Consider the following 27,846-nt stretch of genomic DNA (forward strand, 5'->3'; position numbering starts at 1 on the left):
ATCGATCAATCAAATACGGCTTCCCACAATACAACAGAAAGAAGAGGGGAGTGAAATTTTGCGTGTCAACAGTGCACCAACGTTGACTCTCCACCAACTACTGAGCATATTGGAAATGAAAGAGGTACAATGTGAAGTGCTCTCTCTTATATACATGTCAAGCTTTTTAAAAGTTCTTGTGACATACCATTTCTTCTGAAATGCATTACAAATGAGAATAGATCGAGAACTTGTGACAAAAAATCCAGAGCCCTTCTACCCTGTGAAGAGGGAAGTCCCACGAAGCTGGCGCTAGCGGGACTTCCGAGCGAACGACACGCGTACATCCCATAGCGAGTCCAAAGGGCAACTGCTGATAACAGCGCTAGCGCGATCTCTACCTCACGAGACAGAGGGGCACAACGATTGGTAGGAAGCCGCGGCCGATTATCGCGACACTTATCAGCAGTGGCGAGGGGTATAAAAATGGACCATCCATCATCCGTTTTGACACCTGTGCTAAGGTACTTTATATATAAACCGATATATATCCGCCGTCCGTGTGTATGTATCACACACACACCCGTACGTGCCATTGCACTTGGACCCTTTCTGCACTAGTATTGCCAGGATCGGCCCACAAAATTGTTGCCTACTGCCGGTTGTACACTGGACACTATCTCCTGGAACCTAGCCCTTAACAGCTTTGCTGTAGAAGTGCTTCTGTTGTATTTTAAGGCCACACAATGTGGGAGTAAAGAATGGCTAACTAGGTGGAGAGATGGTGACAATTAATAGTGTATGAACAGCGATACCAGGACAGCACCTGCCCTGTAACTTTTTGTGCCCTCAGTCCAGTGTGTTACTGCCCGTAGAACACACTATAGAGGCTTTTCACTAAAGACAGGGTAAATTAATGAAAATTTTCGGCGAAAAAGATAAGATGCAGTGGTATAAAATACATCATAAAAACTGAACATATTTATTTGTAGCACACGGGTACAAAGAGTTCTCAATAACAAAATGGCACTAGCTGTACACCAGCTTCACAAAGCATGTAATAGTTAGCCGAGGTACACAGGTTTCACAAAATGATCACAAGCTTCCAGAGGCACTAAAAATCCCAGTGCATGAAAATGGGAACAGAAAAAGCTTTCCCTGGTCCCTTTAAGCATTGGAAAAGTACCTTGGCGACACAGTAGATTTGACAACTTATTTTGAGCTTATCACATTGGGCCTTAGTGGCACAAATTATTTAGGTTGCAACAACACAAACACTGAACGACTACGTAGAATGCTTTGAAGCCTATAAACATGGAACAACTAAACAGCCAGAAAAAAAAAAAAAGGCATTAAAGCCGTTAAAAAATCACCATTGACATGTAAGAAAACCTCAACAGATGAATATGTAACGAAAAGCTTCCAGCGCAATAGCAACAGGATATGTGAACACAATATAGCACAGTATATACCTGAACTGCAATAAAGAAAAAAATTGCATTAGAGCTTTAAAGGTACACTTACAAAAGCACTTGTTCTTCTCACATTATGCATAATAAAAAATTCCGGCAGAACCCATCTCACGTTGAATGTCGACATTAATGCAATGTAGCAATGTAGCAACGCACAATAAAAAAATCAGCACACTGGTCGAGACACTGGTCAACACACTTTTTCAATTCTAGATTCACACTGTACACAGTGTCTTCACATGTATGCAGCCTCAATGCATACCAGTGCTTAAAATGCTTCAGAAGGCCGCAGGTGTATATGTACACAAAAGAAAAAAGGATTTGAGTGAGTTACAATACACTTTATGAGAGCCTGACCTCAAAAAGTAGCTGCAACTTGGCATGAGGTCAGTCTCTGTGGCGAATTGCCACACTGACCTCAGACGACGTTTTAATGCTTCCAGAGGGAGATTAGGCAGTAGGCAATGGCACTCATCATAGCTGGTGGCACCACATGCTCCCGTAAATTTGTATCTGGTATCTCAAGTGGCGACACCTTTGTCTCACATGGCCTGTGATCACCTCAATATTTTATGAGATAAAGTTTGAGTTTCAGCTAGTTGCTAACTCAAGGTGATAAATTAACAGCATGAGCGAAAGACAAGGACACTTTCACCCAGTTCCTTTCACTCACTGTGGTAATTTGTCACCATTTTAGAGATACCGGGAGGCATATACTACCATAGTCATTAAAAGGCAGCTCAAAATATTTGAAACAAGTGATACTGCAGTTGTTGCAACGATATCAATATACTACTCACGGATGGCAGCAGTCAAGCTCAAACTTATTAAAAGCTGTTGTAGCACATAAAATTAAACAAACGCAAAAGCACAATATGCAATGTATATTCATGAGGGAATGATCTCACAAAGCAGAGTCATGTGCTAAGAAAAATGAAGAAAAAAATGAAAGGGAAGGGGAGGAGTTATCAATGATTTAAAGTGGCACTGCAGAAATACTCAAAGGTTCAAAAAGTGCTAACTGCTTCACATAGCTGTATTTCTTCAAGGCAGAGATTAACTTAAATGGATCGTCCACCTATATTTAAGGTACGCTGCTTTCATCGTGCAATTGAAATCTTCATTTTATGTGTCTATACTCATAGTGGCTTCTCTGGAGTACATAAAAATTATTAACATGATGTTTAAATTTGCAAGCCCCTTTCATTATGGATGTCAAAACACTAACTTCAGAGCAAGTGCGAAAATGCACATGAAGGACAGAAACTCGATGTAAGCGTTTAACTATGCGGTATAAAAACATAAGGGAGATCTGCAAATTGGGGCGGGCCTCTGCAAAACAAAAAATCTGTATTCAAACACTTTTTTTTTCCCCTTTCTTTTTCGTCGGCATTCAAATGCATCCCAGATAGCTGCACCATTTCAGGAGGGGGAAAAGCCCCAGTGCAGCAAAGAATCAACTTTTGGTAAAGGCAGCGGCTAAGGCATAGATATTAATCTCATGTGGGAGAAATTATCTCGTTCAAGCATTTTATCACTGTGTGTCGATTTGTGTAATCCTTTCGTGATTGTGTCAAATCCAAAATATGACTGGTATATTGTAAAAAATTTTCGCTTTATTTTATACCTTTATCATGCACCACTCACCGATCATGGTGGTAAAGTAGGCAAAGCGCTGCTCGGGCAACTGACAAAATGCGAAAAGGAAAAGGCTTGGAATAGAATCGCTACATTATCCCGGCCTATAATTCCTTATTTAAGAGCTTAAACAATATATATATATGTGTGTGTTTAGAACAAGACCTTCAGCACCGTAACCTCGTGACACATTCCAGACAGTAGACAGTTCCTTTAAGTACAGAATAGAACTGCCCATTAAATACAATTAGCAAAAGCAGTAGCATTCAGTAGTCTCAATAGATAGTCCAAGCAGATACTTTTTAATTATATTTACTCTAGGGCAAATGTAGCAATAGCAGAGCAGTAGTGAAGTCAAGCTGCTAAGTTAGCCGCTATCTTGTACACGTTCGAAAAGCCGACATTCGGTTTTGCCTCACGCAATTCGCCTAGATTAGCCTAGGCCACGATATCGCCGTGGCCAGGGGCAATTGCGTGAGACGAAACTGAACGTCGGCTTTTTGAATGCGTACAAGATAGTGGCCCATGTCTGCTAAACAGAAATCTTAAGATAAGTACCACTTTCGAGTTATCCATCTTTAAAATGTGCTATGAAAGACCACTGGTATTCCAGTTCACAGTTTCCCAAAAGCGTCCTTCAAGCAGTGTGGGACGATCTTGACTAGAATATCAACGCAGTGTTTAGCAGATTCTGGGATGGATATTTCAAAAGTGGTGCTAGTCTTACAATTTCTGCAAAGCAGACATGGCTTCTCTACTTGGCATCAATTTTTTAATTTCAACATGCGTCCTTAAGTGAATAATTAAGAAGTTATTAATGAATCCTTTAATTTAGCTATCTGGACTTTGCAAGCTGTAGTGCAAGTAATGTCCACCTCTTCTGAGAGTTGGGATCCAAAATGAGCCCCTTTTCCATCTCTATCTAGAGTGTGTATTTCCCTCCTCCCAAGGGTCCTTGTGATGTCATAGAGGAAATCACAGCACCATGGGTAAACACACAAAAGCAAGCTACAGGAGCAGCAAAACATTCTATGCCACTAATAAAAGGAACAATAAAAAAAAGTCCTTAAAAACCTTCTGAAAAGTCTTGCACCTTAAAAACCTTCCGATAGGTCTTACATGGCTTGAGACACCAGGAAAAATGGAATATCACCGTGCGATTCACTAACATTTGAATGCACAAATTAAAATGACTTCAACAGCCAACCTAACGGCTCCTTAAAAGGCACCCCTAACAGCACCAACACTAGCACAGATACAAAACCACAACGCAAAGTTCTTGCTTTAGAAAACCCCCTTACAAGCAGAAGCAAGATAAGCAGTAACACAAGAAGCAGTGATGAAAGGCTTAACTAGGTGATGTCAGCAAAATATAGACAGACGTCAGTTTGAAGCACTTAAGATTTCCAAACGTACTTAAAGCGACACAAAAGAGAAACATTATATAAATATAAACTGGCAGACAGTTCATAAACTCTATTTCCAAATCTGTTGGAAATCGGTCCTGAGACCAAAGTTCCTTTTAGAATTTCACGCCCAAAAGACAGCACCATGTGTGACATCACACATTTCACAACACAATACCACATGTTTCAAATGAGAAGAGCAATATAATGTACAACTGTGTAGTGCATATGAGTAAGTCTTTTTGTGGCAACAAATTACTAGCAGTAGCAGACAACAGTGAATTTGTGGTACTATCACTTAACTAGCCAAGATCTGATAAGTAACTTGTAACTTTAGGACACAGGCTGCAAATGCAGAATTGAATCTGTGATCAATGCATGTGTGTACACTTAATAGGAATCCTGAGAATAGCACAAGTTTCAAAGTCTCCATCCCCAAATCTGTGGGGATTGGGGGATGGTGTTGCAGCATTGGTGTTCCAGTTAATAGTTTCACAAAAAACAATGTGGGACAGCACTAGCTGGAACAGTGAACTACTTTCTCACAGTCTGAGGACAAATGTCTTGAAAGTAGTGCTGACCTCACACTTCCTACAAAGTGGACATGCTTCGAGCGCTGACCAGCTTCAATTCTGCAATTGCAACATGTGCCCAAAAATAATGAACTGAGAACTGAATTAATATTAGTAAACAATATTCCGGTCACACACAAGTTTTGAAAGAGCATTCAAACTGAAAAAAAAAAAATTGAAATCTGCAAGCCCCACTGGCACCCTTTTACAAGCTTGCGCAAAGGAGCCAATAAGGCTCACAGGTTTTAATGGTCCTTGGTTTCAATTGTCGTTGATAGTGTGCATGTGACAGACATCCATCTTGCTATTAATGCATTGCATTTGAAGCAAGTGGCATAACTGGAACCTTCTGTGCAGCAAATGAGTCCGCAAATGATGTTGCCCATGCAGTCGAACCAGCATACATTCAAGTGCAACACAACTTTTTTTTTTGATAAACTGGGCTCTGAGCAGATACTGCCAAAAATCTATGATGTCACGGGGTGCAAGTGTAAAAATTTCAGGATGGTGTTACCAGCACTCTTGAGCTTTTTGCATCCTTTCTGTCTTAACAAAGCTGCTCACTGTAAAATATGTCTATATTTGCAATTTGAGAAGTGTGACCCGCTGAAGTAGTCTCACTCAATATTTCTCTTAGTGTCCCTTTAAGAAACTAACAATGCAAGACACCTAACTACTGCACTTGCTTGGCATTCATTCTATACAGCACGTTAAAAATAAAATGACAATAGCTGTCTACTCAGAATCACAAATGAGCTGCTCCAAGTACGTTCTTGCACAATGTTACTTACACAAAACATTGTGCCGTCAGACAGCTTTTCTCATAACATATATCAGAGCAACAGCAACAGAGAGCTAGCTTATGGCTGTCTTTCCTAACGATGCTTATTCTTTGATTCTATTCTCATCAGACATTGCACTGAGTGGCTAATCCCGCTGATAGTCCCAGCACAGGAGTGTGCAAGCCAATGGAGGGGAATTAAAAAATTGATAAATGAACATAACCATTGTGAAATCTGTTCCCTGAAACATATCGAAGTTTCATCAGACATGTTTTAAGTAATTATAACACCATAGAGCCTAAAACCTGTTAATTTAGTTAAATACGACAACTGCAATGACTTTCATAAATTTAATGTTTTTTTAAAACTATTATTTAGCCTAATTCTGCACATTATTAGGAAACAAGTATGCTTATAGCCAAGAAATTCAACAAGCAAAGTGCCCTTCAGTATGCGAGAGGGATGTTTCTGCTAAGTACCGAGTGCAAAATGAACATGCAGGTAACAACACATGAACATGCCAATCAGACATGTTGCATTGACTGTCGAATGTTGGAGAGGACACATCTGTCAGCATCTGAAGCCACGGCTTTCGGGACAAACATGCCAGCAAGAAGTGACAGTACTGTCCTGTGAGGATTGAAAAAGAAAGGGCAGTTCTCACCTTAGGCCTATTTTGTATGTATACCAGTTGACTATTCAAGCACAGCCACTTCTGAGAGTATGACAGTTGTAATTGTTCAATACTATGTAGCCCCTCCTACACCCTCAAAATATATAATCTTATAATACTAGAAATAGTCGACTTCCGTTAATTTGACATTGGTTAAATATGCTTTTTCCTTTAGTTCGACCATACGAAAACGTACTTAAGGTCATTCACTGGTTTCCAATAGCAAAAAAGCTTATTTTAAACCTGAAATGTGAAATATCAGCCCTTTGAACTAGAGCATATTGTTTATGGTTAGACAACAAGCAATAACATTCACACCATAAGTGCTCATTATACTCAAACCGGCAGGATAATGGTGTCATGCCAACAATAATAAAGTTTTTCAGATGGTGCTATTTAACAGCATCATGTGTCGACATACACAGGTTGCTTGCGTTGTCATGTGCTGAAATTAAACCAGTTCTAGGCAGAGTATCAACACTGAGTGATGTAAAAGCATGCAAGTCATTGACTTGCATGTAAGGGTGACACCTTCGGACGACAGCAGCGATGAAGTGCTCCAGCAGCCGCAACAGACTGCGGCTGAAGTGCAAGCAGAACTTCGCAACGCAGAATGGTTCTTGCGCACGCAAAGCTGATCAAGTTTTGCTATGCATCCAGTAGAATCTGGCTAATCCAAACTATGAGGGAACTAAAAATTGGTTGCAATAAAGCATAGTGCGAACTAACGGAAGATGGTTTGATACAAAGGAAGTTACTACTTGGCAACTGCAATACACATGCTTGACCAAAATAAGTAGGAAAGATTCCACAATCCCCCCCAAGCAATGGCTGAATGCCATGTATCTGCCCTAAAAGAAATGAAATGTTTGGCACAGAAACAACAGGAAGCAGCGAAGCACGTGGTGATGCAGGCAATAGTTGGTGCCAATCAATACTGACACGTATGAATGGGGCACTTTCACTGGAAGTTTGTGTTGACAACATACCATATATAAATGACCATACCAGTAGTGTTGCACCAGCCACATTATCTGGGGACTGCATGCCTCTAAATGCAGAAAATCTTTACTCGTGGTCAAAATGTGAATAGTGATGATTTAAAAGACACTTCTAGAATGCCAGCAGTGTGCAAAGAAACAATCGACCCAAATGCGATTGGAGCTGTTGGTTCGCTACTGTGCTTGCATCAAATGGTCCCTGTCAACTTGCAATACACAGACATCCTGCTACAGCACATACTGAAGCTGCCGGAGTAGCTGGAATGTGGCGTGAAGAAAATGTGCTACTGTGGTTGCTGGAGCTTTCAACAGAATTATGCGAAATTTACAATTTGCATCCAGGCATCCCATTTCCATGATAAGTGGTATGCATGTACAGATAATTTTGTTTACATAAACTGTCTTGCACCTTGATATGCAAGACATAAACCCCTTCCACCATTAAAAACCATGAGTCTGTGACAAGACCTAAGAATCCACTCGAATTATCCTTCAGTTTGAATTATTAGGATTCCACAGTATTAGCAGTGAGAGATCATTTGTACGGAACTTTCTTGCAAAAACAGAATGATAACATCATAATGCAACAGCTGTAGTAAATAAATTAGGTTTAATTAAAGCTTTCAATGAACAGTTGCAACTTAAGATAAGTGAACCAGTTTTGAATGGCCCACCAAGGTCGAATTACCGGAAGTCGACTGAAATGTCTTTGTGTGCCCTCTAGCTGGGCGACTCACCAAAACAGGTAATCTTGTGGCACTGCAGGTACTCCAAATGACAATAGAGAGATAGCCGACACAATAACCTAGGGAAAAATAGAAACAATATTGCCCCACGGCATTTGAAAAAAAAAAAAAAAGAAACTTCTTGGGTTTTACGTGCCAAAACCACAATTTCATTATAGGGCATGCCATAGTGTGGGACTCTGGAATAATTTTGGACACCTGGGGTTCCTTAATGTGTATCTATTGCACAGTATAAGATCGTCTTTGCATTCCAACCCCATAGCAATGTGGGCGCTACAGCCAGGATTGAACCCGTGACCACATGCTCAATAGCGCAATGCCATAGCCACTGGGCCACTACAGCGGGCACCATGGCATTTGTTTCAACAAGCAAGACAGGTTTTTTTATAACCACACAACTTAAATACAACTTGGAAAATTCACTGTGTGTGCGCTTCTTTTGTTTTCAAGAGCATATCAACTACTAATATAAGTACCATAACATCTGTGGTCAGTTTTCTTCCAAGTCGTTTTTTTTCTTTGAAGGCACAGTAAATCAGTCTACACTTATAAAGCATTGTTTCACGATAATAGGTCGATTCTCAGAAAAGAAAATGAATGTATAAAGTTTAATTTTTGAATTTCGCGTTGGAATCACAAAGCTGGTATGTCAGTGTGACGTCACAGATTTCAAGTATTTTTATATTTGGACCAAGCTGGGTCAACTGGAAGTTCCCCAAACTTGCCATGTTCAGTCGTTGGCTTCTATAGAGCACAATGTAGTCCATTTTTATCCATAAAGAATTAACTAGTAGACGCCGTCAAAATTCCCGACATCACGACGGGATGTTGCAGGATCTGCAAGGTGGCGTCGCCACCAGTCTTATTTTTGCGCGTTTTCTGGCATACCAAGAGTCTTCTCGTGGTAAAAGTGGTGTTTTTAGTATTGTAGGAGGGCAATTTACAAATACAAGTGAAATCATTTTTCTGTTTAGTGTCCTTTGAATAATGTTCAGATGTTGAGTCACTTTAGGTCTAGGCCCCCCTTGCAAAAATATATTCTGCAGTTTTCACAATATGCAATATAAATGTCCAGAGTTGTTACCTGATGCAGTAGCTTAGTCACTATAGCATTCTGTTGCTGAGCAGGAGGCCATGGATTCAATACGCTGCCATAGTGGCTGAACTCCAATGGGGGAATGCAAGAATGCTCATGTGCTTAGCACTAAGTGCATGTTAAAAAAACCCTGGGTGGTCAAAATTAATCCAGAGTACCCACTACAACATGCCTCATAGCCACTGTGCTGCACTGGGGCATTAAACCCCATCAATGAAATGAAACAGTTGAGCATTATAGCACAGCAGACAAAACTAACAGGTCAAACACCCACATTATGACATAATTTTTATAGAGACAATCATCTTCATTCTGATGCTGAATTTACCAGAGGCAGCATAGGACATGGCTAACAAAATGTCCATGCACAGATGCAGTAATAATGTGCGGAAGATCGCCACAACGAAGTGAATTCCAGTAGCACATTCTTTAAAGTGCTGCTTTGTGTGCTTTAATGCCAAAAATGTTTAGTTTCAACTGCAGTTGTTATTTCACTTCTAAATTAACAGCATTAGTCTAACATCTTAAGAACCGTCATTCAGTGTGTATATGGTGCGGTGCTGATAATACAAGCTTGAAAAAAAAAAAAAAATTGACTGTGCACTTATTCAGGATATTATCGCCAAAGAGGAATGCTTTTTTTGCAATGTTCCTTTAACCTCTGCAGAACCACAGGAAAAATTGCGACTAGGCATGACACCATCGGCCTGCAACAGTTATGGCATCTTCATGTGTACGAAAGTCTACAACCTTCGGAAGTGCTTTTTCAGACTGGTAAAAAGGTGTTAGCTGCTGAGTGATAAATCCAGTGAATAGGATGGGTGTCTTGAATGCAGCTGCAGTGTAGTGCTATAACAGTCCTCCCTTAAACTTTCCCCAATGGTTCGCGACCAAGCCCCACCTTGTCCAGCAATTATGTATAATCATCAGTGGCAACTAATGCATTTCACAAAGTAGCTATACGGGCTTGTTCATGATCGATACAAGCAATAACCGAAGCACACTGCAGATGAGGACAAATGAAGTGACAGTGCCTGGATCTGGTCAGCAATAAGGCACTTGGGGATACAATAAGGTCAAACCTTACTGAGAACTGCACACCTGTCAACCTGCGAGCTTTTCTTAAAAATCCTGCAGACACTACACAGAAAGCGGAAAGGAAGGGACAATAGCACGCTTATCTTTAAAAAATTGACCCTGGGCACACACCTTTTATGGGATATATATGCACTGCATTAACGATGATTTATCTAGACTCGGCACATAAGCAGTAGCAAACTTGAAGCACACCAAATTGAAAGCAACACATTGAGACTTATTTGGCGACTTTGCTGCTGCCGATTTCACAGCTTTAGGAACTTCTGTGAATGAACTTGCTCGAAGCAAGTACCCTTCTAGTGTCCTTTCACCATCAGAAAACTTCTAAGGGTACACCTTCAGACATGGATGAGCAAAACTTTCTGACAAACTGAATTATTTTTTGTAGAACTTGAAGAATCATTTGTAAAATTGAAGATTGAGCCCAAATTCGTGAGCTTAACAAGAAATTTGGGGATGCTGGAAGGCATGCAACTTCCTAAATCATTATGTAGTCAACATTCTCTTGACAAGTTCAGGGCCTCTGCTGTGAACTTAATACCTTCCTGTTCAAAACAATTCCATGAAACGTCCACATTCTCCCAAGATTTCACTTCCGCAGGCTTGTCTGAATCACAACCCACCATTTACTGCTGCATATAAAAGGGCACTGTCCACTTGTAAGCCTTCCCTTGCACTAAGAAAAATTTTGTCACTCCAAGTGGAGCTTTGTTTCAAGTTCATCGCAACTCACACCTTCATATCATCATTCAAAAAAGTGAGAGCAAAGGTGAATAAAATAAAAGTTTAGACTCTTATTCAAACATGACCTTCAAAGAAATGTATTTTCTAACACAAAGTCTTAATTGTGAGAAAAACAGCGCAGCTCTGATTCTACCAGCAGCGCCTCGTATATGTGCTGTCAGAGAAAACATTTTTCAGCAAATTATTAAATGGCATAAATAATACAGACAACTACACTGAAACATCCTCTTTAAGCCTTCAATCCTAAAGGTTTCAAAACATTTTCCAAATACAAGATTGTGGGTGCCAGGAATACTTTAAAAGGAATTAATAAAATAAATAACTAAAACAAATTCTAGGGTCTTATGTGCCAGAACCACAATATGGATTATGAGGCACACCATAGAGGGGACCACAGATTAATTTTGACCCGCTGGGGTTCTTTAACGTGCACCTAAATCTAAGCACACTAGTATTTTTGCATATCACCCCCATGAAAATGCGACCGGGATCACACCATCAAACCAGCGACCTCAACACCATAGCCACTATGCTACCACGGCATGTAGTATAACTAAACAATGCAAAGTGCTCAAGTGTCTACAAAGTGACTGAAGAGAGCAAGAGACCTATGTACATAAAGTACTTTAAATGATGAATTACCTTAGCAAGACCAATATAATTCAGGTTGAAAACTTCTAAAGATGAAATCGTGGGGTGGAGCATTAACAGCAAAGATCCCAAAACAGCACTGAAAAAGAAATCTTGTGTTGAGCCTGCGCACAAGCAAAATGTACACAAAAGTGTAAAATAAAGACAATAACCTTGAAACAAATGACCAACAAAACCCAGGAGATGTAAGATAGGGGTATAGGAAGACTGCATGAAAATCACCTGCAAGAATATAAGCATTACTACAGCCAGCTATCTATCACACAGAACAATGCATACACACATGCACATGTAGATATGTGCTCACCCAAGAAGTAACTTGCAGGCAACAGTAAAATAAAACTAGAAAAGAAAAAAAAAACACATCAAGTTAAGCACTATTAATGCACTTAATATGCCGTGTAATAAAGTAAAAACATGCTACCCCTTCAAGCTACACAGCTCGAGAAACAAACCTTGTTGTGGCATATATGATCTGTCTGTTGAACGCACTGCAATAAACCAATGTTTTATTAGAGAGCAAACACGCTCCAGTCACCAGCTACTTGCATTACTCAGTCTTAATGCAGACAGTTGAAGACTTTTCAGTGGAAAGGATAACACCTGCAATAGACAAGAAAGCCTTTTATGTGCATATACATGAATCACAATTATAAAAGCACAGACAAACCTTTCAGATGCTAATTAATTCTAGCTATTGAAAGTTTGTTTTATGCACACGTCTTGCCACTCTAGTATTATTACAAACAGGCATGAGCAGAACAGAGTAAGAATTGTTAAATTTTTCAAAGATTGTTACTGTTCCTACAAATATGTACTCAAGTGAATTTGCCGAGAAAGATATTTCATGCATAAAAAAAGTTTTACATGCTATGTTTAAACTTTTCAGTAACGTGTCTACCTAGAGGCAAAAACAAAATAAAGAGGACCCACTATATGACAACTTAGAAGTGCTGCTAACAAGCTACCAGACATCTTCCAGCACCTTTTTTCCAAAACACTTTGTACATAATTTTGTAGCATAGGTGCATACAGGAGTGTTCTAAGATGTATTCAACACATTTTAAGCATGATTAGTATCTTTAGTGCTTGTGATCCTAAGGCATAATCTTGGCACCTACAACAGGAAACACAACACCTAAGGAATATAACGTTTAATGCTGGGGATGGCATCTGCATGTGCAGGCAAGTACAACAGTTAAATCAGCACACGAATGATTGGATGTACACTCGGCCACAAAATATTGCGGGGGGCCAGAGCGCGTGAGGAAGCGGTCCTCCTCTCCTTCTAGCGGCGCACCCCTGGTGTCGAGACCGACGCTTTCGCGCATGTGCGTCCTTCCATGACTGCAAGCATGCATGTTCCCGCGCTTGCTCTTTGCGCGCTGGCGATATCCGAGTGAAATCGCAAGGGCAACTTCGACAGGCATAACTATGTGAACAGTGAGCTGGCGTGCGTAGCTGCGGCCGCTTTTTTGTCGCGTCACGAGCGCAGATGCACATCTCCCTATCGCGAATGCAACAACTCAGTTCTTGTTTCTGCGCTGCACCTTTTCGTGGCCAATCTTCGTTCATTTTCTTTTTACGAACGGGGCGTTCTCCTGCAAAAGAGCGTGGCAGAAATGGCACTCTATAGAAAGAGACAGGCAAGATGAAAATAAACTTATTTCCGTTATATCAGCCAAGTTTTGCCCGTCGAAGCCACCACAGTGCCAATCGCAGGAGGGGCACCTCACGGCTACACTTGGATATCGTCGGCGCGCAAGGAACAAGCGCGGAAACATGCATGCTTGCAGTCACGGAAGGACGCGCATGCGCGCAAGCGTCGGTCTCGACACCAGGGATGCGCCGCTAGAAGGAGAGCAGGACCGCTTCTCCACGCGCTTGCGCCCCCCGCAATATTTTGTGGCCGAGTGTACATAGACCTGTCTTGACTTCATCCTTCTGGTTCTGAATATATTTGTGGCTCTTTATGTTAACTTCCTTGAAGCTAATTTGTCGCTACAATTTGTTATGGCAATGGTCGGCCCCATTTGCGCTACACCTGCCACCATTCAACTGTTCTGAGGACACTGCAAGACAGGATATTGGTTTATAATATTAATTTTTACTCATGCTGTGGCAAGCTGTCTAAATATAATCTAGATAATGTGACAGGTGTCATGGTTTACTTGTGAAAATCTGGATTATGAAGTTAATTAGCTGCAAACCTAAGACACTTAAGTTCTAAAGAATATTACTAACATACAAGGCAACTGAACCTCAAAGAATAATGAAGGAGTAACAATGTACTTTTGGAACAAAGCCATGCCAAATAGAAAAATTGATATAAAGTTAAGTTTTTTAAGGTTTTTAAGTCAACCACATTTATAAGTTCTTGGCACCAATCCATGCCTTTTAAGTACTTCCTTTAAAGGGGCCCTGAACCACGTTTTATCGAAGTGGAGAAAGGCATTTGAAATAAAAGTAGGCTATTTCAGAAATACTTTGCCGCAAAAAGTATTTACCGTAAATGCGTTCAGTAGAAGTATAGTTAATGGCAAGGAAACACGGCTTTCGCAGTACTTCCGCTCCTTCTTCAATGCCTTGCGCTGCTAAGGCTAAGGCCGAGTGGGGCGTGCCCACAAGGCTCCAAATTTCACCGTGGCACGCAGTTCAAATTTTATTTTGGAAGTGAACGTAGACACCACTACTTCCAATGATGACGCCTACGTGAGCTGTAGTGCGCTTAGCCAGTGGACTCGTGGCGGCACCCAGCGGCGGCCGCAGTATCTACACTCCGCAGCAATAGAGTGCACTACTAGATTAGTACACTCTAGTAGCAAACTGCAGCTACATGCAACTGTAGCGCGTATGCAAAGCTTTTGCTTTGTGCACGACAGGGCTTGTGTGCGTGGCCGCACTCAAATGCTCCAGTATGACCATGCTAAATGGTGCGGACTGGCTTTGTCATTTGCCAGCTTGACCGGTGACTTTGCGCTCCGCTTGCGAGCTCCACGCGTCGCGCATGACTGTAAAGCTTGGCTGAAATGTTCACAGCATCGTACGCGATCAGCGTAGAATGTTTTTTCACTAAGCCCGAGGGGTGGTTCAGGACTCCTTTAATTTGTCTTTTCAGACAACTGAAACTGACTATGGTCTAGCTGATGCTAAATTAATGGAAGTCGACTCTACTACTCGTGGTTTACAGTGTTTGAATGATTGCAGTGCTAGATTTCCCTCAAGTAACCTTAGCACAAAACTCTATTGGATTAGACTAAAATGTGATGGCTACAGATCAAACTAAAGAAATTAATAAACAGTGCACACAAGAAAAAGCACAATCATTTGGACACCTGTACAGACATTGTGCACTTAAAACACAGCTGTAGCATACTTGCCTGCACAACAGATATGAAGCAACATCCACCACATTGCACTACCAAAGCCCTGAAAAAGGACGGCCAGAACAGGTAAGTGACATAAACGAGCTCTACCTTAATAATTGCCAAGCATACAGCAAGAAAGACGACATTTACCAGTTTAGGCATAAAGTTGATTTGATTTCCTGTGAAAGCAAGCTTGCGGAACAGAAAAAGAATATCGCACATAGAGCTTGAAAATCACTAACAATCACACCTATAATTATTATGGCAGAAATTTATGACTCAAAGCAACAGATGCACTAGTCAAGATACTCGAGCAGAGGATTTTTTTTTTTGTCTTGGTAAATGAAAAAGCACTTACTCTTGGCACAGTGGTAACAAGCATTACACTGCTCACAGCCACCGAAGTAAATGCTACCAAATCCTTCGGGTTAGTGCTGAAGAAAATACTCTGTAACAGCAGCACGAAAAAATATTTTTCAGTCTAGATTAATTAAACACACTGAAAGTCTGAACTCGTGAGTCAAATAACGTAGTGGATAGTTTTAGAGCAATAATGATGAAAATATTTTTTAAATAATTAAGTTAGCTTTAAAGCCTAGTAGGTGAAGCTGGGAAAAGTAAGGTGCTTTCAGAACCACCTAAGGAACTGAGTGTCCTTGTTGAAAGTCAAGAGCAAGTCTAGGCTGACTGTTGAAATCCACCAACCTGGATGCTGATCAAATTAATGCCTCATGATGTTAAGACCACAAAACAATGCACAAATACACTAATGTGTTTGCTAAATGCTTTTGCCACTGTTATGCTATTAACTATATGAGCATTATGCATACTGTAATACAGTATGCCATTTTGGGAGATGATAGGTACATTACTTCCCAGCATACAAAATGGGCTTTAGAAATAAGTAAAAGTGTTTCACTGTCAATATATGCTTTTTAAGAAATAACCCAAATGTTCATAAAAAACAAAAGAATGGGAGGGGGCAGAGGAGCTCACCTGCTTCCCAAAGTCAAGATCCAACCCACAGTGGACAAGTAGCAATGAGTTGTGGATGCCCAAAAATATGGAGAGAGGCTAAAGAGAACAAAAACAGCAAAATTATGCGGTCAACGAGAAACAGCCAGCACTTTATAGCACAGAAGACTGTGCCTATACACCCTGTGCACTACCTGTAAAGCCACCCTGTAGCCACTTTCAGAAGCACTCACAGGAATGCCAGCTTTACTTTTCCACCTCTAGCTGCACCAGTGGTGTGACTGGCAAGGGGGCAAAAAACTACTGCACTGCCTCTTTACCTTCAGTAAAGAAAGTGAGAGCACAGCAAATTGTTGTGCCCTTCAGTGTGGCAATGTGCAAGAGGGAACGGATCTCAAAGCATGAAAAGAAAGTGAACAGGATCAGAGCCAAGTACAACACAGACAGCTGTTGGCTGTAAAAGTCGTTTTATCACAGTGGCTGCAGCTCGAGAGGCTTGGCTACAACGTCCAGCTGTTTATGTGGACCCGAAATTTTCTATAATTTTACAGCAAAGCTTTTGCACATTGTTCTTAAACCATAATCCTTTTCAATCCAGCATGTTGGCATAGTGTGTTCCACATAACTGTACTGAAGAATTAAAGCATAAGACCTGTTCATTCACCAAAATGTCATCGATGACCTGCTTTGCCTGGTGCTACACTTGATAATGGAATGTGCCCAGTTTGTTTGCAAATAATCGCAGTTTCTTGCTGAATGGGGCAACCTTTATTTTTTTTTTAACTTCTTTCTGAAAAGACAGACTTCACTGGACATCTATGCATCTGTATAACCATCAAGGCATGTAAGTTCCTCACCCTCATTGAAAATAAGTTGTTTCCTATTGTATTCGTAGCAACATCTACTGTTGATGCCACGAGTCCTAAAAATAACTGAAGTGAGACATCAATGTTTTTTTCTTCGTTTTTTTTTTTTTTTTACCTTGAACGACCATTAAGAGGGAGGATATATAAAAGCTAGATTATGTCAAAATGCAGTGGCTGCATGATAAAGGCAGTGCATGAAGATTCTGGTTTGAAATTTATCAAGGCAGCAATGTGCACGTCACCACAGAAATTCGAGAAAGAAAAAATAATATTGTACAATTCTGTAAATAAAAAGGAGAGCAGTGACTTTTCCTCCCCATATTTAATCATTCATGTTTTTCTTCGTCTCTCTGGGGTTTTACATGCCAAAACCAGTTCTGATTATGAGGCACGCTGTAGTGGAGGGCTCCGGATTAATTTTGACCACCTGGGGTTCTTTAATGTGCACTACAACGCAAGCACACAGGCGTTTTCCATTTCACCTCCATCGAAATGCGCCCGCCGCGGCCGGGATTCGATCCCACGATCTCGTGCTCAGCAGCCCTTAGCTGACTGAGCCACCCCGGCGGGTAATCATTCATGTTTTGTGGTCTGCATAAAACAGAAATTATATTTTGAGTGCTAATCTTAAATGAGCACACTGAATAGGCGTAGCACGGCGTGCTACACTACCGTATTTACTCGCATAATGAACTTTGGTCGTCAAAATTTGGATTTTTTTCTCCCGCGTAATAAACGCACCCTGAGCTTACTGCCGTGAAGTAGGAGAGAGACAGTAAGAATCGGCGTCTGATATGGCGTCTGGCGGGTACGTTTGTATCGGACGCCGAATCGTTCCGTGTGTCTCCTACTTTTCTTGCTATATCAATCATATGGACACTACAGGCGCATTTTTGCCGCCGGCACTGACGATCGCGGCTCTATCTCCCAAGGAAAGCAGGGAGGAAGCGCGTCTTATTTCGTCGTGCACATGGCGCCGGTGGGAGGGGAGTGAGGGAGGTGGCGCAGCAACTGCACATTGTGCGGCCGCGCAAACCCCATCTTAAACGCGATCTGTGTCGGGGGCTGAGTCTAGGTGCGACAGCGGCTTATACCTTTGTGCATGCTCCGTTATCGCCGCTCAGTTTGTGCTAAAGCGATACGCGACACGAAGGTCACTTCGCTCGCTGTTGCTGCCACGCCTCCTCACGCCAGCGTTTCGACGTGTGTCCGCCGTCATCGAATGTGATTGGTTCATGTATGCCTGTGCGTGCTGATACCATGCTAGTTAAATTATTTTGCAAGTTTATATAGCCGAAATAAACTACTATCCTTACTTCGTATAGCTGTCTACGCATTTGCTATCACAATCGACAGTTCGCCTTTCAGGCGTAACTGCGACTGTTTTAGAGGTGGCCGCAGAAAAAAAAAATCGCTCAAAATTAAAAAAAAATATTTAATTATGGGGTTTTACGTGCCAAAACCAGTTCTGATTATGAGGCACGCCGTAGTGGGGGACTCCGGAAATTTGGACCACCTGGGGTTCTTTAACGTGCACCTAAATTTAAGTACACGGGTGTTTTCGCATTTCGCCCCCATCAAAATGCGGCCGCCGTGGCCGGGATCGGATTTTGACCACCTGGGGTTCTTTAACGTGCACCTAAATTTAAGTACACGGGTGTTTTCGCATTTCGCCCCCATCAAAATGCGGCCGCCGTGGCCGGGATTCGATCCCGCGACCATCTCAAAATTTTACCCTGCATAATAAACGCACCCCCCCACTCTGCGCATATTTTTCGGGGAAAAAAGTATGTTCATTATGCGAATAAATACGGTGTTATGGAAAGGGCAGCTGAAGTGCAGTAAAATACCAAAATTGCATATGCCTGTTCATCAGACAGCCACTGTATCCAGCTCACAGGCATATCTGCACTTGAATAATGATATTGTCTTATTGTAAAAGCGTTTAAGAAACATCAATTTTCAACTCTTGTTACGGCGATCAATAATGATTGCAGAAGATGCCTAGGGTTTTAAAAGCCCTGAATGTGCATTAAAAAAAAAAATCTGTGCAGGAAGAAGAACTACCAGAAAAATTCAATGCTTTAATTGATTTAGATGGAGCATAAAATTAGAATGCGGCAGTAAAAAAATTATATGTGTGTGCGTGTTTAGGCTGCAAAAAGTGAGCAAAGCCACATCTCGCATGGGCAGCAGGGGCAAAAACTGCTGAGCAACTGAAATGGCACAACTGGTGAAATGGCAACAGCTGAAATAGCAGCAAGCTAGCTCATTTAACTTAGAGGCTCAAAACTTGTGCTAGCTACTCTACTGCAGGTGGTATGAAAAAAAAAAAAAAATCTGTTTTTTGCGTGATGAGCCACAGCAACACTGAAAAATTAAGCATGCATAATTTCAAGCTGGCCTTTGAGTGCAAATAGTCCTTCAACAGGCCACTCAAAACTTCAAACATAGCAACAATCACATGACAAAATGCACCCACGGCTGGCTTACTCTATATAGCTACCACAGTGAGCCACTGTGGTCTCCCAAGAATACTTAGCAAGGGAGCTATAGGTTCCACGACCAATGGTGCACACAAAGCGTATTCAAGTATAGCTTAACATGTTGAACTATTGCATACATGCAAGACGTTGATTAGGAATAGCAAAATTTGGTAGGGACAGTCATGTTTAACAAGGCTAAAATAAACATATGTACACACCTGCACAATCTTCAAAAATAATTACACTGCTGAAACAGGCATCATCATCAGCCTATATTTATGTCCACTGCAGGACGAAGGGCTCTCCCTGTGATCTCCAATTACCCCTGTCTTGCGCTAGCTTATTCCAACTTGTGCCTGCAAATTTCCTAACTTCATCACTCCACCTAGTTTTCTGCCGTCCTCGACTGCGCTTCCCTTTTCTTGGTATCCATTCTGTAACTCTAATGGTCCACCGGTTATCCATCCTACGCATTACATGGCCTGCCCAGCTCCATTTTTTCGACTTAATGTCAATTAGAATATCAGCTATTCAGATTTGTTCTCTGATCCACACCACTCTCTTCCAGTCTCTTAACATTTGGCCTAACATTTTTCGTTCCATCGCTCTTTGTGCGGTCCTTAACTTGTTCTCGAGCTTCTTTGTTAACCTCCAAGTTTATGCCCCATATGTTAGCACCGGTAGAAAGCAATGATTGTACACTTTTCTTTTCAACGACAGTGGTAAGCTCCCAGTCAGAATTTGGCAATGCCTGCTGTATGCACTCCAATCCAATTTTATTCTTCTGTAAATTTCTTTCTCATGATCAGGGTCCCCTGCGAGTAATTGACCTAGATAAACGTACTCCTTTACAGACTCCAGAGGCTGACTGGCGATCCTGAATTCTTGTTCCCTTGCCAGGCTATATTGAACATTATGTTTGTCTTCTGCATATTAATCTTCAACCTCACTCTTACACTTTCTCGGTTAAGGCCCTCATCATTTGCTGTAATTCGTCCCCATCAGGCATCAGTGGGTGACTATTTAGGCACACAATAAGCGAAAATATTTTAGTTCCAGTTAAGTTTAATGGCCCTGAGCTCAATAAATGAATGTTTATAGCTGTACAACAGCTTGAATAACATTTTCTAAGCTGCATGCTGGCATGTTTAGTGTCAATCCCCCCCACCTCTTTTCACATTACTCTGAAATGAACAATTAAATATGAGAACAAAAGTAACTTCCATATTAATAAAGGTTATGTGGCACAATGTCACTGTATCACCTTTACATTATACCACATTAGATTTATTAGCTAAGCACCAACTCGGCCAACATAGTACCCTGGTAAAACTTCCACAATATATAAACAAGAATAAATTGTTGCTTTACCACTCATGCACAAAGTGATGCAAGTCGCCAAAGTACTGTTTTCAAAGCACTAAAATGCAGTTTCAAAGAAATCAGAGAACAAAGATTAAAAATAGGCAATGCACTAAGCACAAGGTCTCATTTTTTGAATAACTACTACTAAGTACACAAAATAGACATATAGAACAGAATCTGCAGTAAACTAAACACAGTACTGAGATTTCGGCATACTGACGTGCAATCCGGCCAAGTTTATGATTGTTTGCCCATGTGCAAGTGTAGTGATGAGACAGTGATACATGGCCACATTACACCCACCAATTTCCACTAGGAAGCACAACAGTATAACGCGACTAAGATTATGTGTTCCACATACATTTATTCAAATTATAAGTTGTTCATCTAATTTAATGTAGGGCTGTACAAACAGTAAAATTTCTTAAATCAAATACTACAAATATTTGAGAAAAATGACTAAAAGTATCAAACGAAATATTGAACATTTTCAAATTTGTTAAGAAAGTAAAATATAAAGGTAATGTTGAGTGCTTGATAAAGAGCCTTATTCACATTATCCGAGACATGTAATGCCATTCACAACTGGACGTCTTGTCAACTGAGGAGCTTACAAATGAGAAACAACTGAAAGCTGATGTATCCAGTGCCCCCTGACACTGGCAGTAACGAAACAAGGCAACAGCATGCCAACAGATGCATGAAGAGTATTGCGTTCATTAAAGAAGCTATGCGTAATACTGCAGTACCACACATTTTTTTTAAATGGATACAAACACGGTGAAGCTGGCTAACTAATAAATCGCCTTGCATCTTTATTCAGAGTTTAAATTATTGAGCAGAACTTGCCTGCTCCATGCAATCACTCCAGAAATGTTCTCCTTAACAACAACCACTGCTCTCCAGCAACAGAGTTATTGAAAACATTTACCACTTGCTTTTTGTTTCTCCCTGTAAACTCCAATAAGTGTCATCTATTCGAACAGGAAACAAATATGCGACTTCAAATAATGAATCCTCTAATCGAATATACATAGAAAGTTTTTTTCATATTTAAATCCTTTAAGGGCAGCTGAATCACTTTTCAAGAAAAATGAGCTTTCAACGAATTATTATAGTTTTTCACCCCCTGAATACGAAAATCATAGTTTAACAGGTCAGAAGTCACCACTAGTTGCTTTAATTGAGAAAGAACAGGCTGCAGCGTCTGCTGCAGTCTGTTCTGAGACGCCGCGGGTCGTTTACCAGCTCTGATGACAAAGTCGATCGTGACGTCATTATAGGTATCGGCAAGGAGGGCGATTCGAAAAATGCTCTCACGTGACCCCTGTATTGACGTCATCCTCACGCCTGGTCTTTCGCCGCTACGCTCGCCGCGTGAAGGGGGCAGAGCTTCAACGAAAATTTAAACTGCGATTGCGGAGCTGCTACGCGCGTAATCAAGAACGGCAGGACCTTTATACTGTGTCAGCCTTCCAAACCCCCGTAAATCTTCAAATTCTAAAACCTCTTCGGCTTCCCTTTAAGTATTTGCACTCCCCTTATAAGTAAATGTCATAAGGCACATGAGATATGTTTGTAGCATATCACATAATTTTATAGGCAATTTCCATGTACACAGTGCTATCGTGCTCAAGTTCTGGGCATGCAATGTCTTTCACTTTGTAAAAAAAAAAATCCAAACTCACAAGGATTGTGAGAGCCCGAGAGCCAGCATATATGCTCAGTGTATAATAAGGTATAGTTTTCCAAATGTACTGAAGAGTCAATCTGAAATAAAAATGAATGGTTAAAGTCTCAAGGATGTATGCAGACTACTCCGTGATAATTTGCCTTTCATACTTTTATGAGCTAAGCAACAGCACCACATTGCAGCAAATGTAAGTGAAACGTGATTTTTTTTCAGGTACTATGGACAGTAATTCATCACAAATGAACACACATGAAAACTTGTTTTGTCACGGGTCAAGCTATAAACAATTATATCTGTAAAAAGTTTTCCCTGAGAAAAGAGGTAGGCAAAAGGCACGACTTGCTCAGTAACAAAAGGGGGAGGGAAATGCGGAAAATTTTTCGCTGTGAATCAGGTGCAACTATTAACAACACAAAGTAATAATAATAATAATAATAATAATAATAATAATAATAATAATAATAATAATAATAATAATAATAATCAAAGGCAATATGCACGAATGCCTACTGCAGGCCACACTGCCTGTTCTGTGCCCAGCTAAAGCCCTGGAAATTAAAACAGATAAACTAAGAAATTTGTAGAACATCTCAACAAGTAATACTGTAAAAATAAATCAATAAATGCAATTAAAAATGCCTGTAAGCATTCAACGAAATTTTATATCAGCCACTTCTTCAAGGTCTGCTTGGTTCCCTTAAGCTGTGTTATTTAAGAAGTATCAACACAAAACTGTAAACTTAAAATGTTTGTGATGAATGTATCTGCATGCATAGGTATCTCTGACAAAGTATTAATGACAAGACAATATTTTAAATTAAGCTTAAAAACTGCGCAGGTAGACGAAGATGCAGCACCTTGCAGCACTGACATCAACATTACACATTTTGTAGCTCCTAGGCTCCGTGCAACATCTTCTGAGGACTGGTGCTGTGACTGATCAGTATGCTTGTGCAGAACACTATGGGTGAGGATGCTGCTTCTCTTCCAGGCTGCTCGCCTACCCATTCCTGACCCCACACTAACCTGTGTGCACGATCACAAATATGATAGTGTAGGCTTATGTCTAAAAACAGACAATTACAATGGGGCACTGGTGCACAGTACAATTGTGTCCTTCAAAGGAAAGGAAGAGCATCATAGCAAATGCAGCATGCTATTTGAATGTTGAAGTGAAGCATCGAAAAAAGTTGGTTGTGTTTGTTTACAACAAAAGACACAGGCAATTGATGCTGGTAATATGGAGCCGTATTTATTTGGTTCATTTTATATCCAGCTTGTTAGCTCCTGTCGCCCAGTGCTCCTGGCTAGAAAAGCATAAGAGGCATGGAAAGCAAATAGGAACACATCATGATAAATAATTTCTGAACAATGCGACAGATATCTTGACATATCCAATGCATGTTGTCATGTCTGCCTTCATTGCTGCTTGCAGCACTGGCATTTTCTAACTGACTGCTATAGAGGGGACTGAATTGGAAACAGTTTGCTATATCCATATTGGTAGCGATTCCAGTTGGAAGAAAATCTGCCTCACTTAACGATGGCAAAAAAGATGACTACAATTTAGATGGAAACAACACAGTGTGGCATGTGCATGGCCAACAGACTAATTCTGCAATTTCCAACTAAGCTGGCACACTTGTTCATATCATTTATTTTTTCTAGTGCATGTGCTAATTAGCTGCGATTGTTGTCACAACTAACAATGCCACAAAGATCAATGTAGAACCTCCTAAAAGAATGATCAAGGCTGTTCCACATCTCACTTATTAACAGAAAGGAGGAAAACCTTACACAATCCAGTTGAGACCTGAGTGGGACAACATAACAGGTCTGCACATACAATTCAGTAGGCAGAGCAGCTGGTAAAAGATGTGGACACATCCATGAAAATGAGGCACTTGATTTATGGGTTTACCGCTCCAAAACAAGAGGGGCTATGAGAGATGCCACAGTGGATGTCCCCATCATTTAATGCTCAATGAGCATTTGTGTTCAATACCTATCAGAATCCAGCCAATGCAGTCAGAAATCGAACCCATGTCGTTAGCGTTTGCAAAGTAGAAACGTGTTTTGATAAAAAGCCATAAACACTACTTTCATAATAACTGACATTTGCCACGTCAAAAAACTAGGCGAAAATTCCATTTAGCACAATTTGGTCCAACAATGGCACTACACAACACACAGTTTTCAGTGAAAAACTAAAGTCTGACATGAGTGTTGACAACTTGATCCTTATCATTATTGTAAAGTTTGCTACACAGCACAGATGCCCCACAAATCAGAATTGATGTTAGGGAGTCTGGTAAAAATATTTTGTCTTAATGAACAGTTAAAGGTATCAAAGCAGCTCGCACTCGGCACGGCATTGCCACTGTGACAGTGAGGAACCAGAAGCGATATTGAAAGTGGGCAATAGTCAAGGCTTCCAGCAGCATAAACCAGCTTGCAACATATAAAACAGACAGACCTGCTCTTCGTTTCGCTGTCATTTCAAATGTCAATAACAACATGCGTGCATCTCAAAGTATTAGCAGGAGAGAAGGTTTATTTTTGTATTTTTATGGGCAGCATAATTCATAAATAAGTCTACATATAGCAACATCACTCACATCAGACATTGCATGTGCCATTTCCACTTGCAACAGCTAGCAGCTATAACAAAGCCAACAGCAGCCACCAGGACCTGCCAGCTGTCAGAACACAGGAAACAAATCACAAAGCAGAACGTAACTCAGAAAATTTTCATTTCACACGGCAAGTTAGCAATATCAAATATAGGATGAATAAGCTCCTGGGACTCCAAGCAGTAACTACTTACGGCGTGCCTTAAGGTCTGCTGCTTTAGAAGACGCTTCTCTTTTACTCTTCGAAACCAGCAAGACACACAAACGCGAGCTAGGTGGCCGACTATGCAGTGATGAATCAAAACTTTTCCGAAATATTGGGAAGACTACACACAAAGATTAACATTTCAACCCGAGTTTACACAAGACAAATTTTAATCGTTGAGCGACGATGACTCCTCCGACAAGCACATGCTAGCGAGTCTGACTTAACTAGGTCAACATGTGGCTTCAGTTAAACGAAACTGCCATACTTCTAGCTTTTAAATTGCGTATTTTCCGTATTTCGTCGTGCTGATCTAGCAAGACGACGTCACTAAATGTTAAATTTGCAGTTCTGAGGCCGATTTCATTCCGCCCCACTGAAATATAAATGGACACAACGACCCGCTTTAAGTTATCTTCCTAAGCCCGGAGGAAATATGGTGCACGAACATCTGTACTTCCGCGTGGAAGCAACATAAAACTGTAATAACTTGCAAAGCCAAGCAGCAAACGAATTCTGCTTACCACTGAAAAATTGCTGGATAGGCGAACCTCTCTACGGTGAGTACATACTGCGGGGAAAAACAAAAACAAAACGTTCACAGGACAGGCTTTAGGCAATGTATTTTCAATGCTACACATACGCTCCAAACAGCGGCTCGCATTTCTGGCCTCAACGTTCACTTCAACTATTTATGCATACGCATCACAGCACTTCAAGTAAAGCGACGTCGTACACAAGAGAATACTCCAAGCACAGAGGAAACAGAGATTATATGTGCATTCCATCGACGCTCGCAGGCACCATATGCTTCTTACCTTGTTCGTGATGAACGTCGAGCTAAACAAGACTATGTAGAAAGCAACAACGACTGTAGTGCTCTGGCGCAGCATAAGTGCATCCCGTCTCCTGCTCGCTTGGAGCGTTAATTGCACGTTTCAACATTTGAACTTAGCAAGTAAGCGTCACAAATGAACGCGCGCGAGAATCATGTTGCGCGCAAACAAATGGCACGCTGGCTCGAAATCCGAAACAAGTCAGGGTGGCTAGACGTGACCGCTTTTCGCGGCTACTTTCTACTTTTCTGCGGCGGAAGGGAAGGGATGCGACCAGCCTCAGATTCGGCTATGGCGGACGCTGAAGGGACGAAGGACACGCACATTTTGTGGGAAAGATACGTTGTTCGACGGTAGAGTACCATCAGGCAAAATAACGTCCTAACAAGGACTCAGCACTCTCGGAATCTGCTGAAGGCGAAAATGATACTGTAGTAGAGTAGTACAATACCAGATCAGCATTGTCCTCTTCAGCAACTCTGGAGATGACTTGCAACAACGATTGAGGACCGTAGGGTTGAAGATTATTATGGAATGTTCAATAGCCGGGCAGGAAAACGAGAATTCGTGACTGGCAGTCAGCCTCTAGAATATGTGCTAGAACGCGTTTATCACAAGAAGGAAATTTACAGAATAATTCGAGCAGAAACTAACTCAGCATGACTGTCGACGTTAATGCGATCAGCAGTGAAGCAATGTAGCGACACAGGGGGTGTCCAACTCCACGCCCCATAGGATGGCACCCGCTGGATTTAAAATGCGCATTTCAAAGGCTATGCTTCTGCTGGCTGAATAAGGCAAAAGCGATTTTGGGAGCCAGAAATACGTCATAGACGTCGGGGTTTGGACACCACCTACTGCCATCCCCGAAACGTGTCATTTACGAGGAGTGTACTACAGCCAGGCTCCAAATTATCTCGCGCTTCGATGATGATGATATGCATGATACTCTTTTCCCTCGACACGCTGCGCCATCAAGCGCCGCCGCCGCGAAGTCATCGCGTAGTGCCACGGCCGGGCTCGACTGGCGCGCACTCTCGCTTCTTCCAGACCACGGTGTAAGATGTATACTCTTTAGGTGAGGACACTCGCCAGACTCGATCTACCAGATAAAGTAGCAAAGGCGCGCGCCGATCGGCCCGGTGACGGCAGCGGATACCTATCGGCAGTACGATGCAACTTCAACACAGAAAGCTTTTTATTGGTTTAATCTCCCGTTGTTATAGCAACCGGCGGTTCGCGGGAAATCCGAAATGATTGAGTGACGCACGGAAGTAGGTCACCAGGGAGAGGGCATGCGCGCGTTCTTTGTCGGCGCACGCTCTCGCCTGCGTTCTAACTGAAGTTGCGTCGTTCCGCCGATAGGTATCCGCTGCCGTCACCGCCAGACGCGCGCCCTTGCTACTTTATCTGGTCGATCGCGTCTAGCAAGCAAGCCGAGAAGTGTCCCCACTTAAAGAGTATATGTCTTACACCGTGTTCCAGACCAACTCCTAGAAGCGAGCGCGCGCGCCAGTCGAGCCCGGCCGTGGTGGTGCACGTCTTAATATTTATTTAAACA

General features: G+C 41.5%; 1 protein-coding gene across 2 annotated transcripts; it reads right to left on the reverse strand.

The window, feature by feature from the left end:
• Positions 1 to 940: 940 nt before the first annotated feature.
• Positions 941 to 26,487, reverse strand: LOC119466047 (transmembrane protein 241-like). Of its 2 annotated transcripts, XM_037726547.2 has the most exons (15): positions 26,268 to 26,487; positions 25,974 to 26,020; positions 25,230 to 25,310; positions 22,607 to 22,688; positions 16,223 to 16,300; positions 15,585 to 15,674; positions 15,377 to 15,418; positions 15,239 to 15,287; positions 12,413 to 12,461; positions 12,314 to 12,349; positions 12,166 to 12,200; positions 12,011 to 12,080; positions 11,850 to 11,937; positions 8,261 to 8,328; positions 941 to 6,479 (listed from the first exon to the last, which is right to left on the reverse strand). In XM_037726547.2, the coding sequence occupies exons 1-15, from the start codon at positions 26,340 to 26,342 to the stop codon at positions 6,374 to 6,376; spliced, it is 996 nt and encodes a 331-aa protein (XP_037582475.1). In that variant the 5' UTR covers positions 26,343 to 26,487; the 3' UTR covers positions 941 to 6,373. The 2 variants fall into 2 exon arrangements, with proteins under 2 accessions (XP_037582475.1, XP_037582479.1); XM_037726551.2 differs by lacking the exon at positions 15,377 to 15,418.
• Positions 26,488 to 27,846: the final 1,359 nt, after the last annotated feature.

Source organism: Dermacentor silvarum, chromosome 1 (genome assembly GCF_013339745.2).
Source record: "Dermacentor silvarum isolate Dsil-2018 chromosome 1, BIME_Dsil_1.4, whole genome shotgun sequence".
Classification (NCBI taxonomy): Eukaryota; Metazoa; Arthropoda; class Arachnida; order Ixodida; family Ixodidae; genus Dermacentor; species Dermacentor silvarum.

Excerpts from the sequence above, each read along its gene's own strand:
- LOC119466047 (XM_037726547.2), bottom strand. The coding sequence starts at position 26,342 with ATGCTGCGCCAGAGCACTACAGTCGTTGTTGCTTTCTACATAGTCTTG. Across the intron at positions 26,021-26,267 it reads CGACGTTCATCACGAACAAG|TATGTACTCACCGTAGAGAG; the intron begins GTAAGAAGCATA and ends TTTTCCCCGCAG. Across the intron at positions 25,311-25,973 it reads TATCCAGCAATTTTTCAGTG|CTGGCAGGTCCTGGTGGCTG; the intron begins GTAAGCAGAATT and ends GTGTTCTGACAG.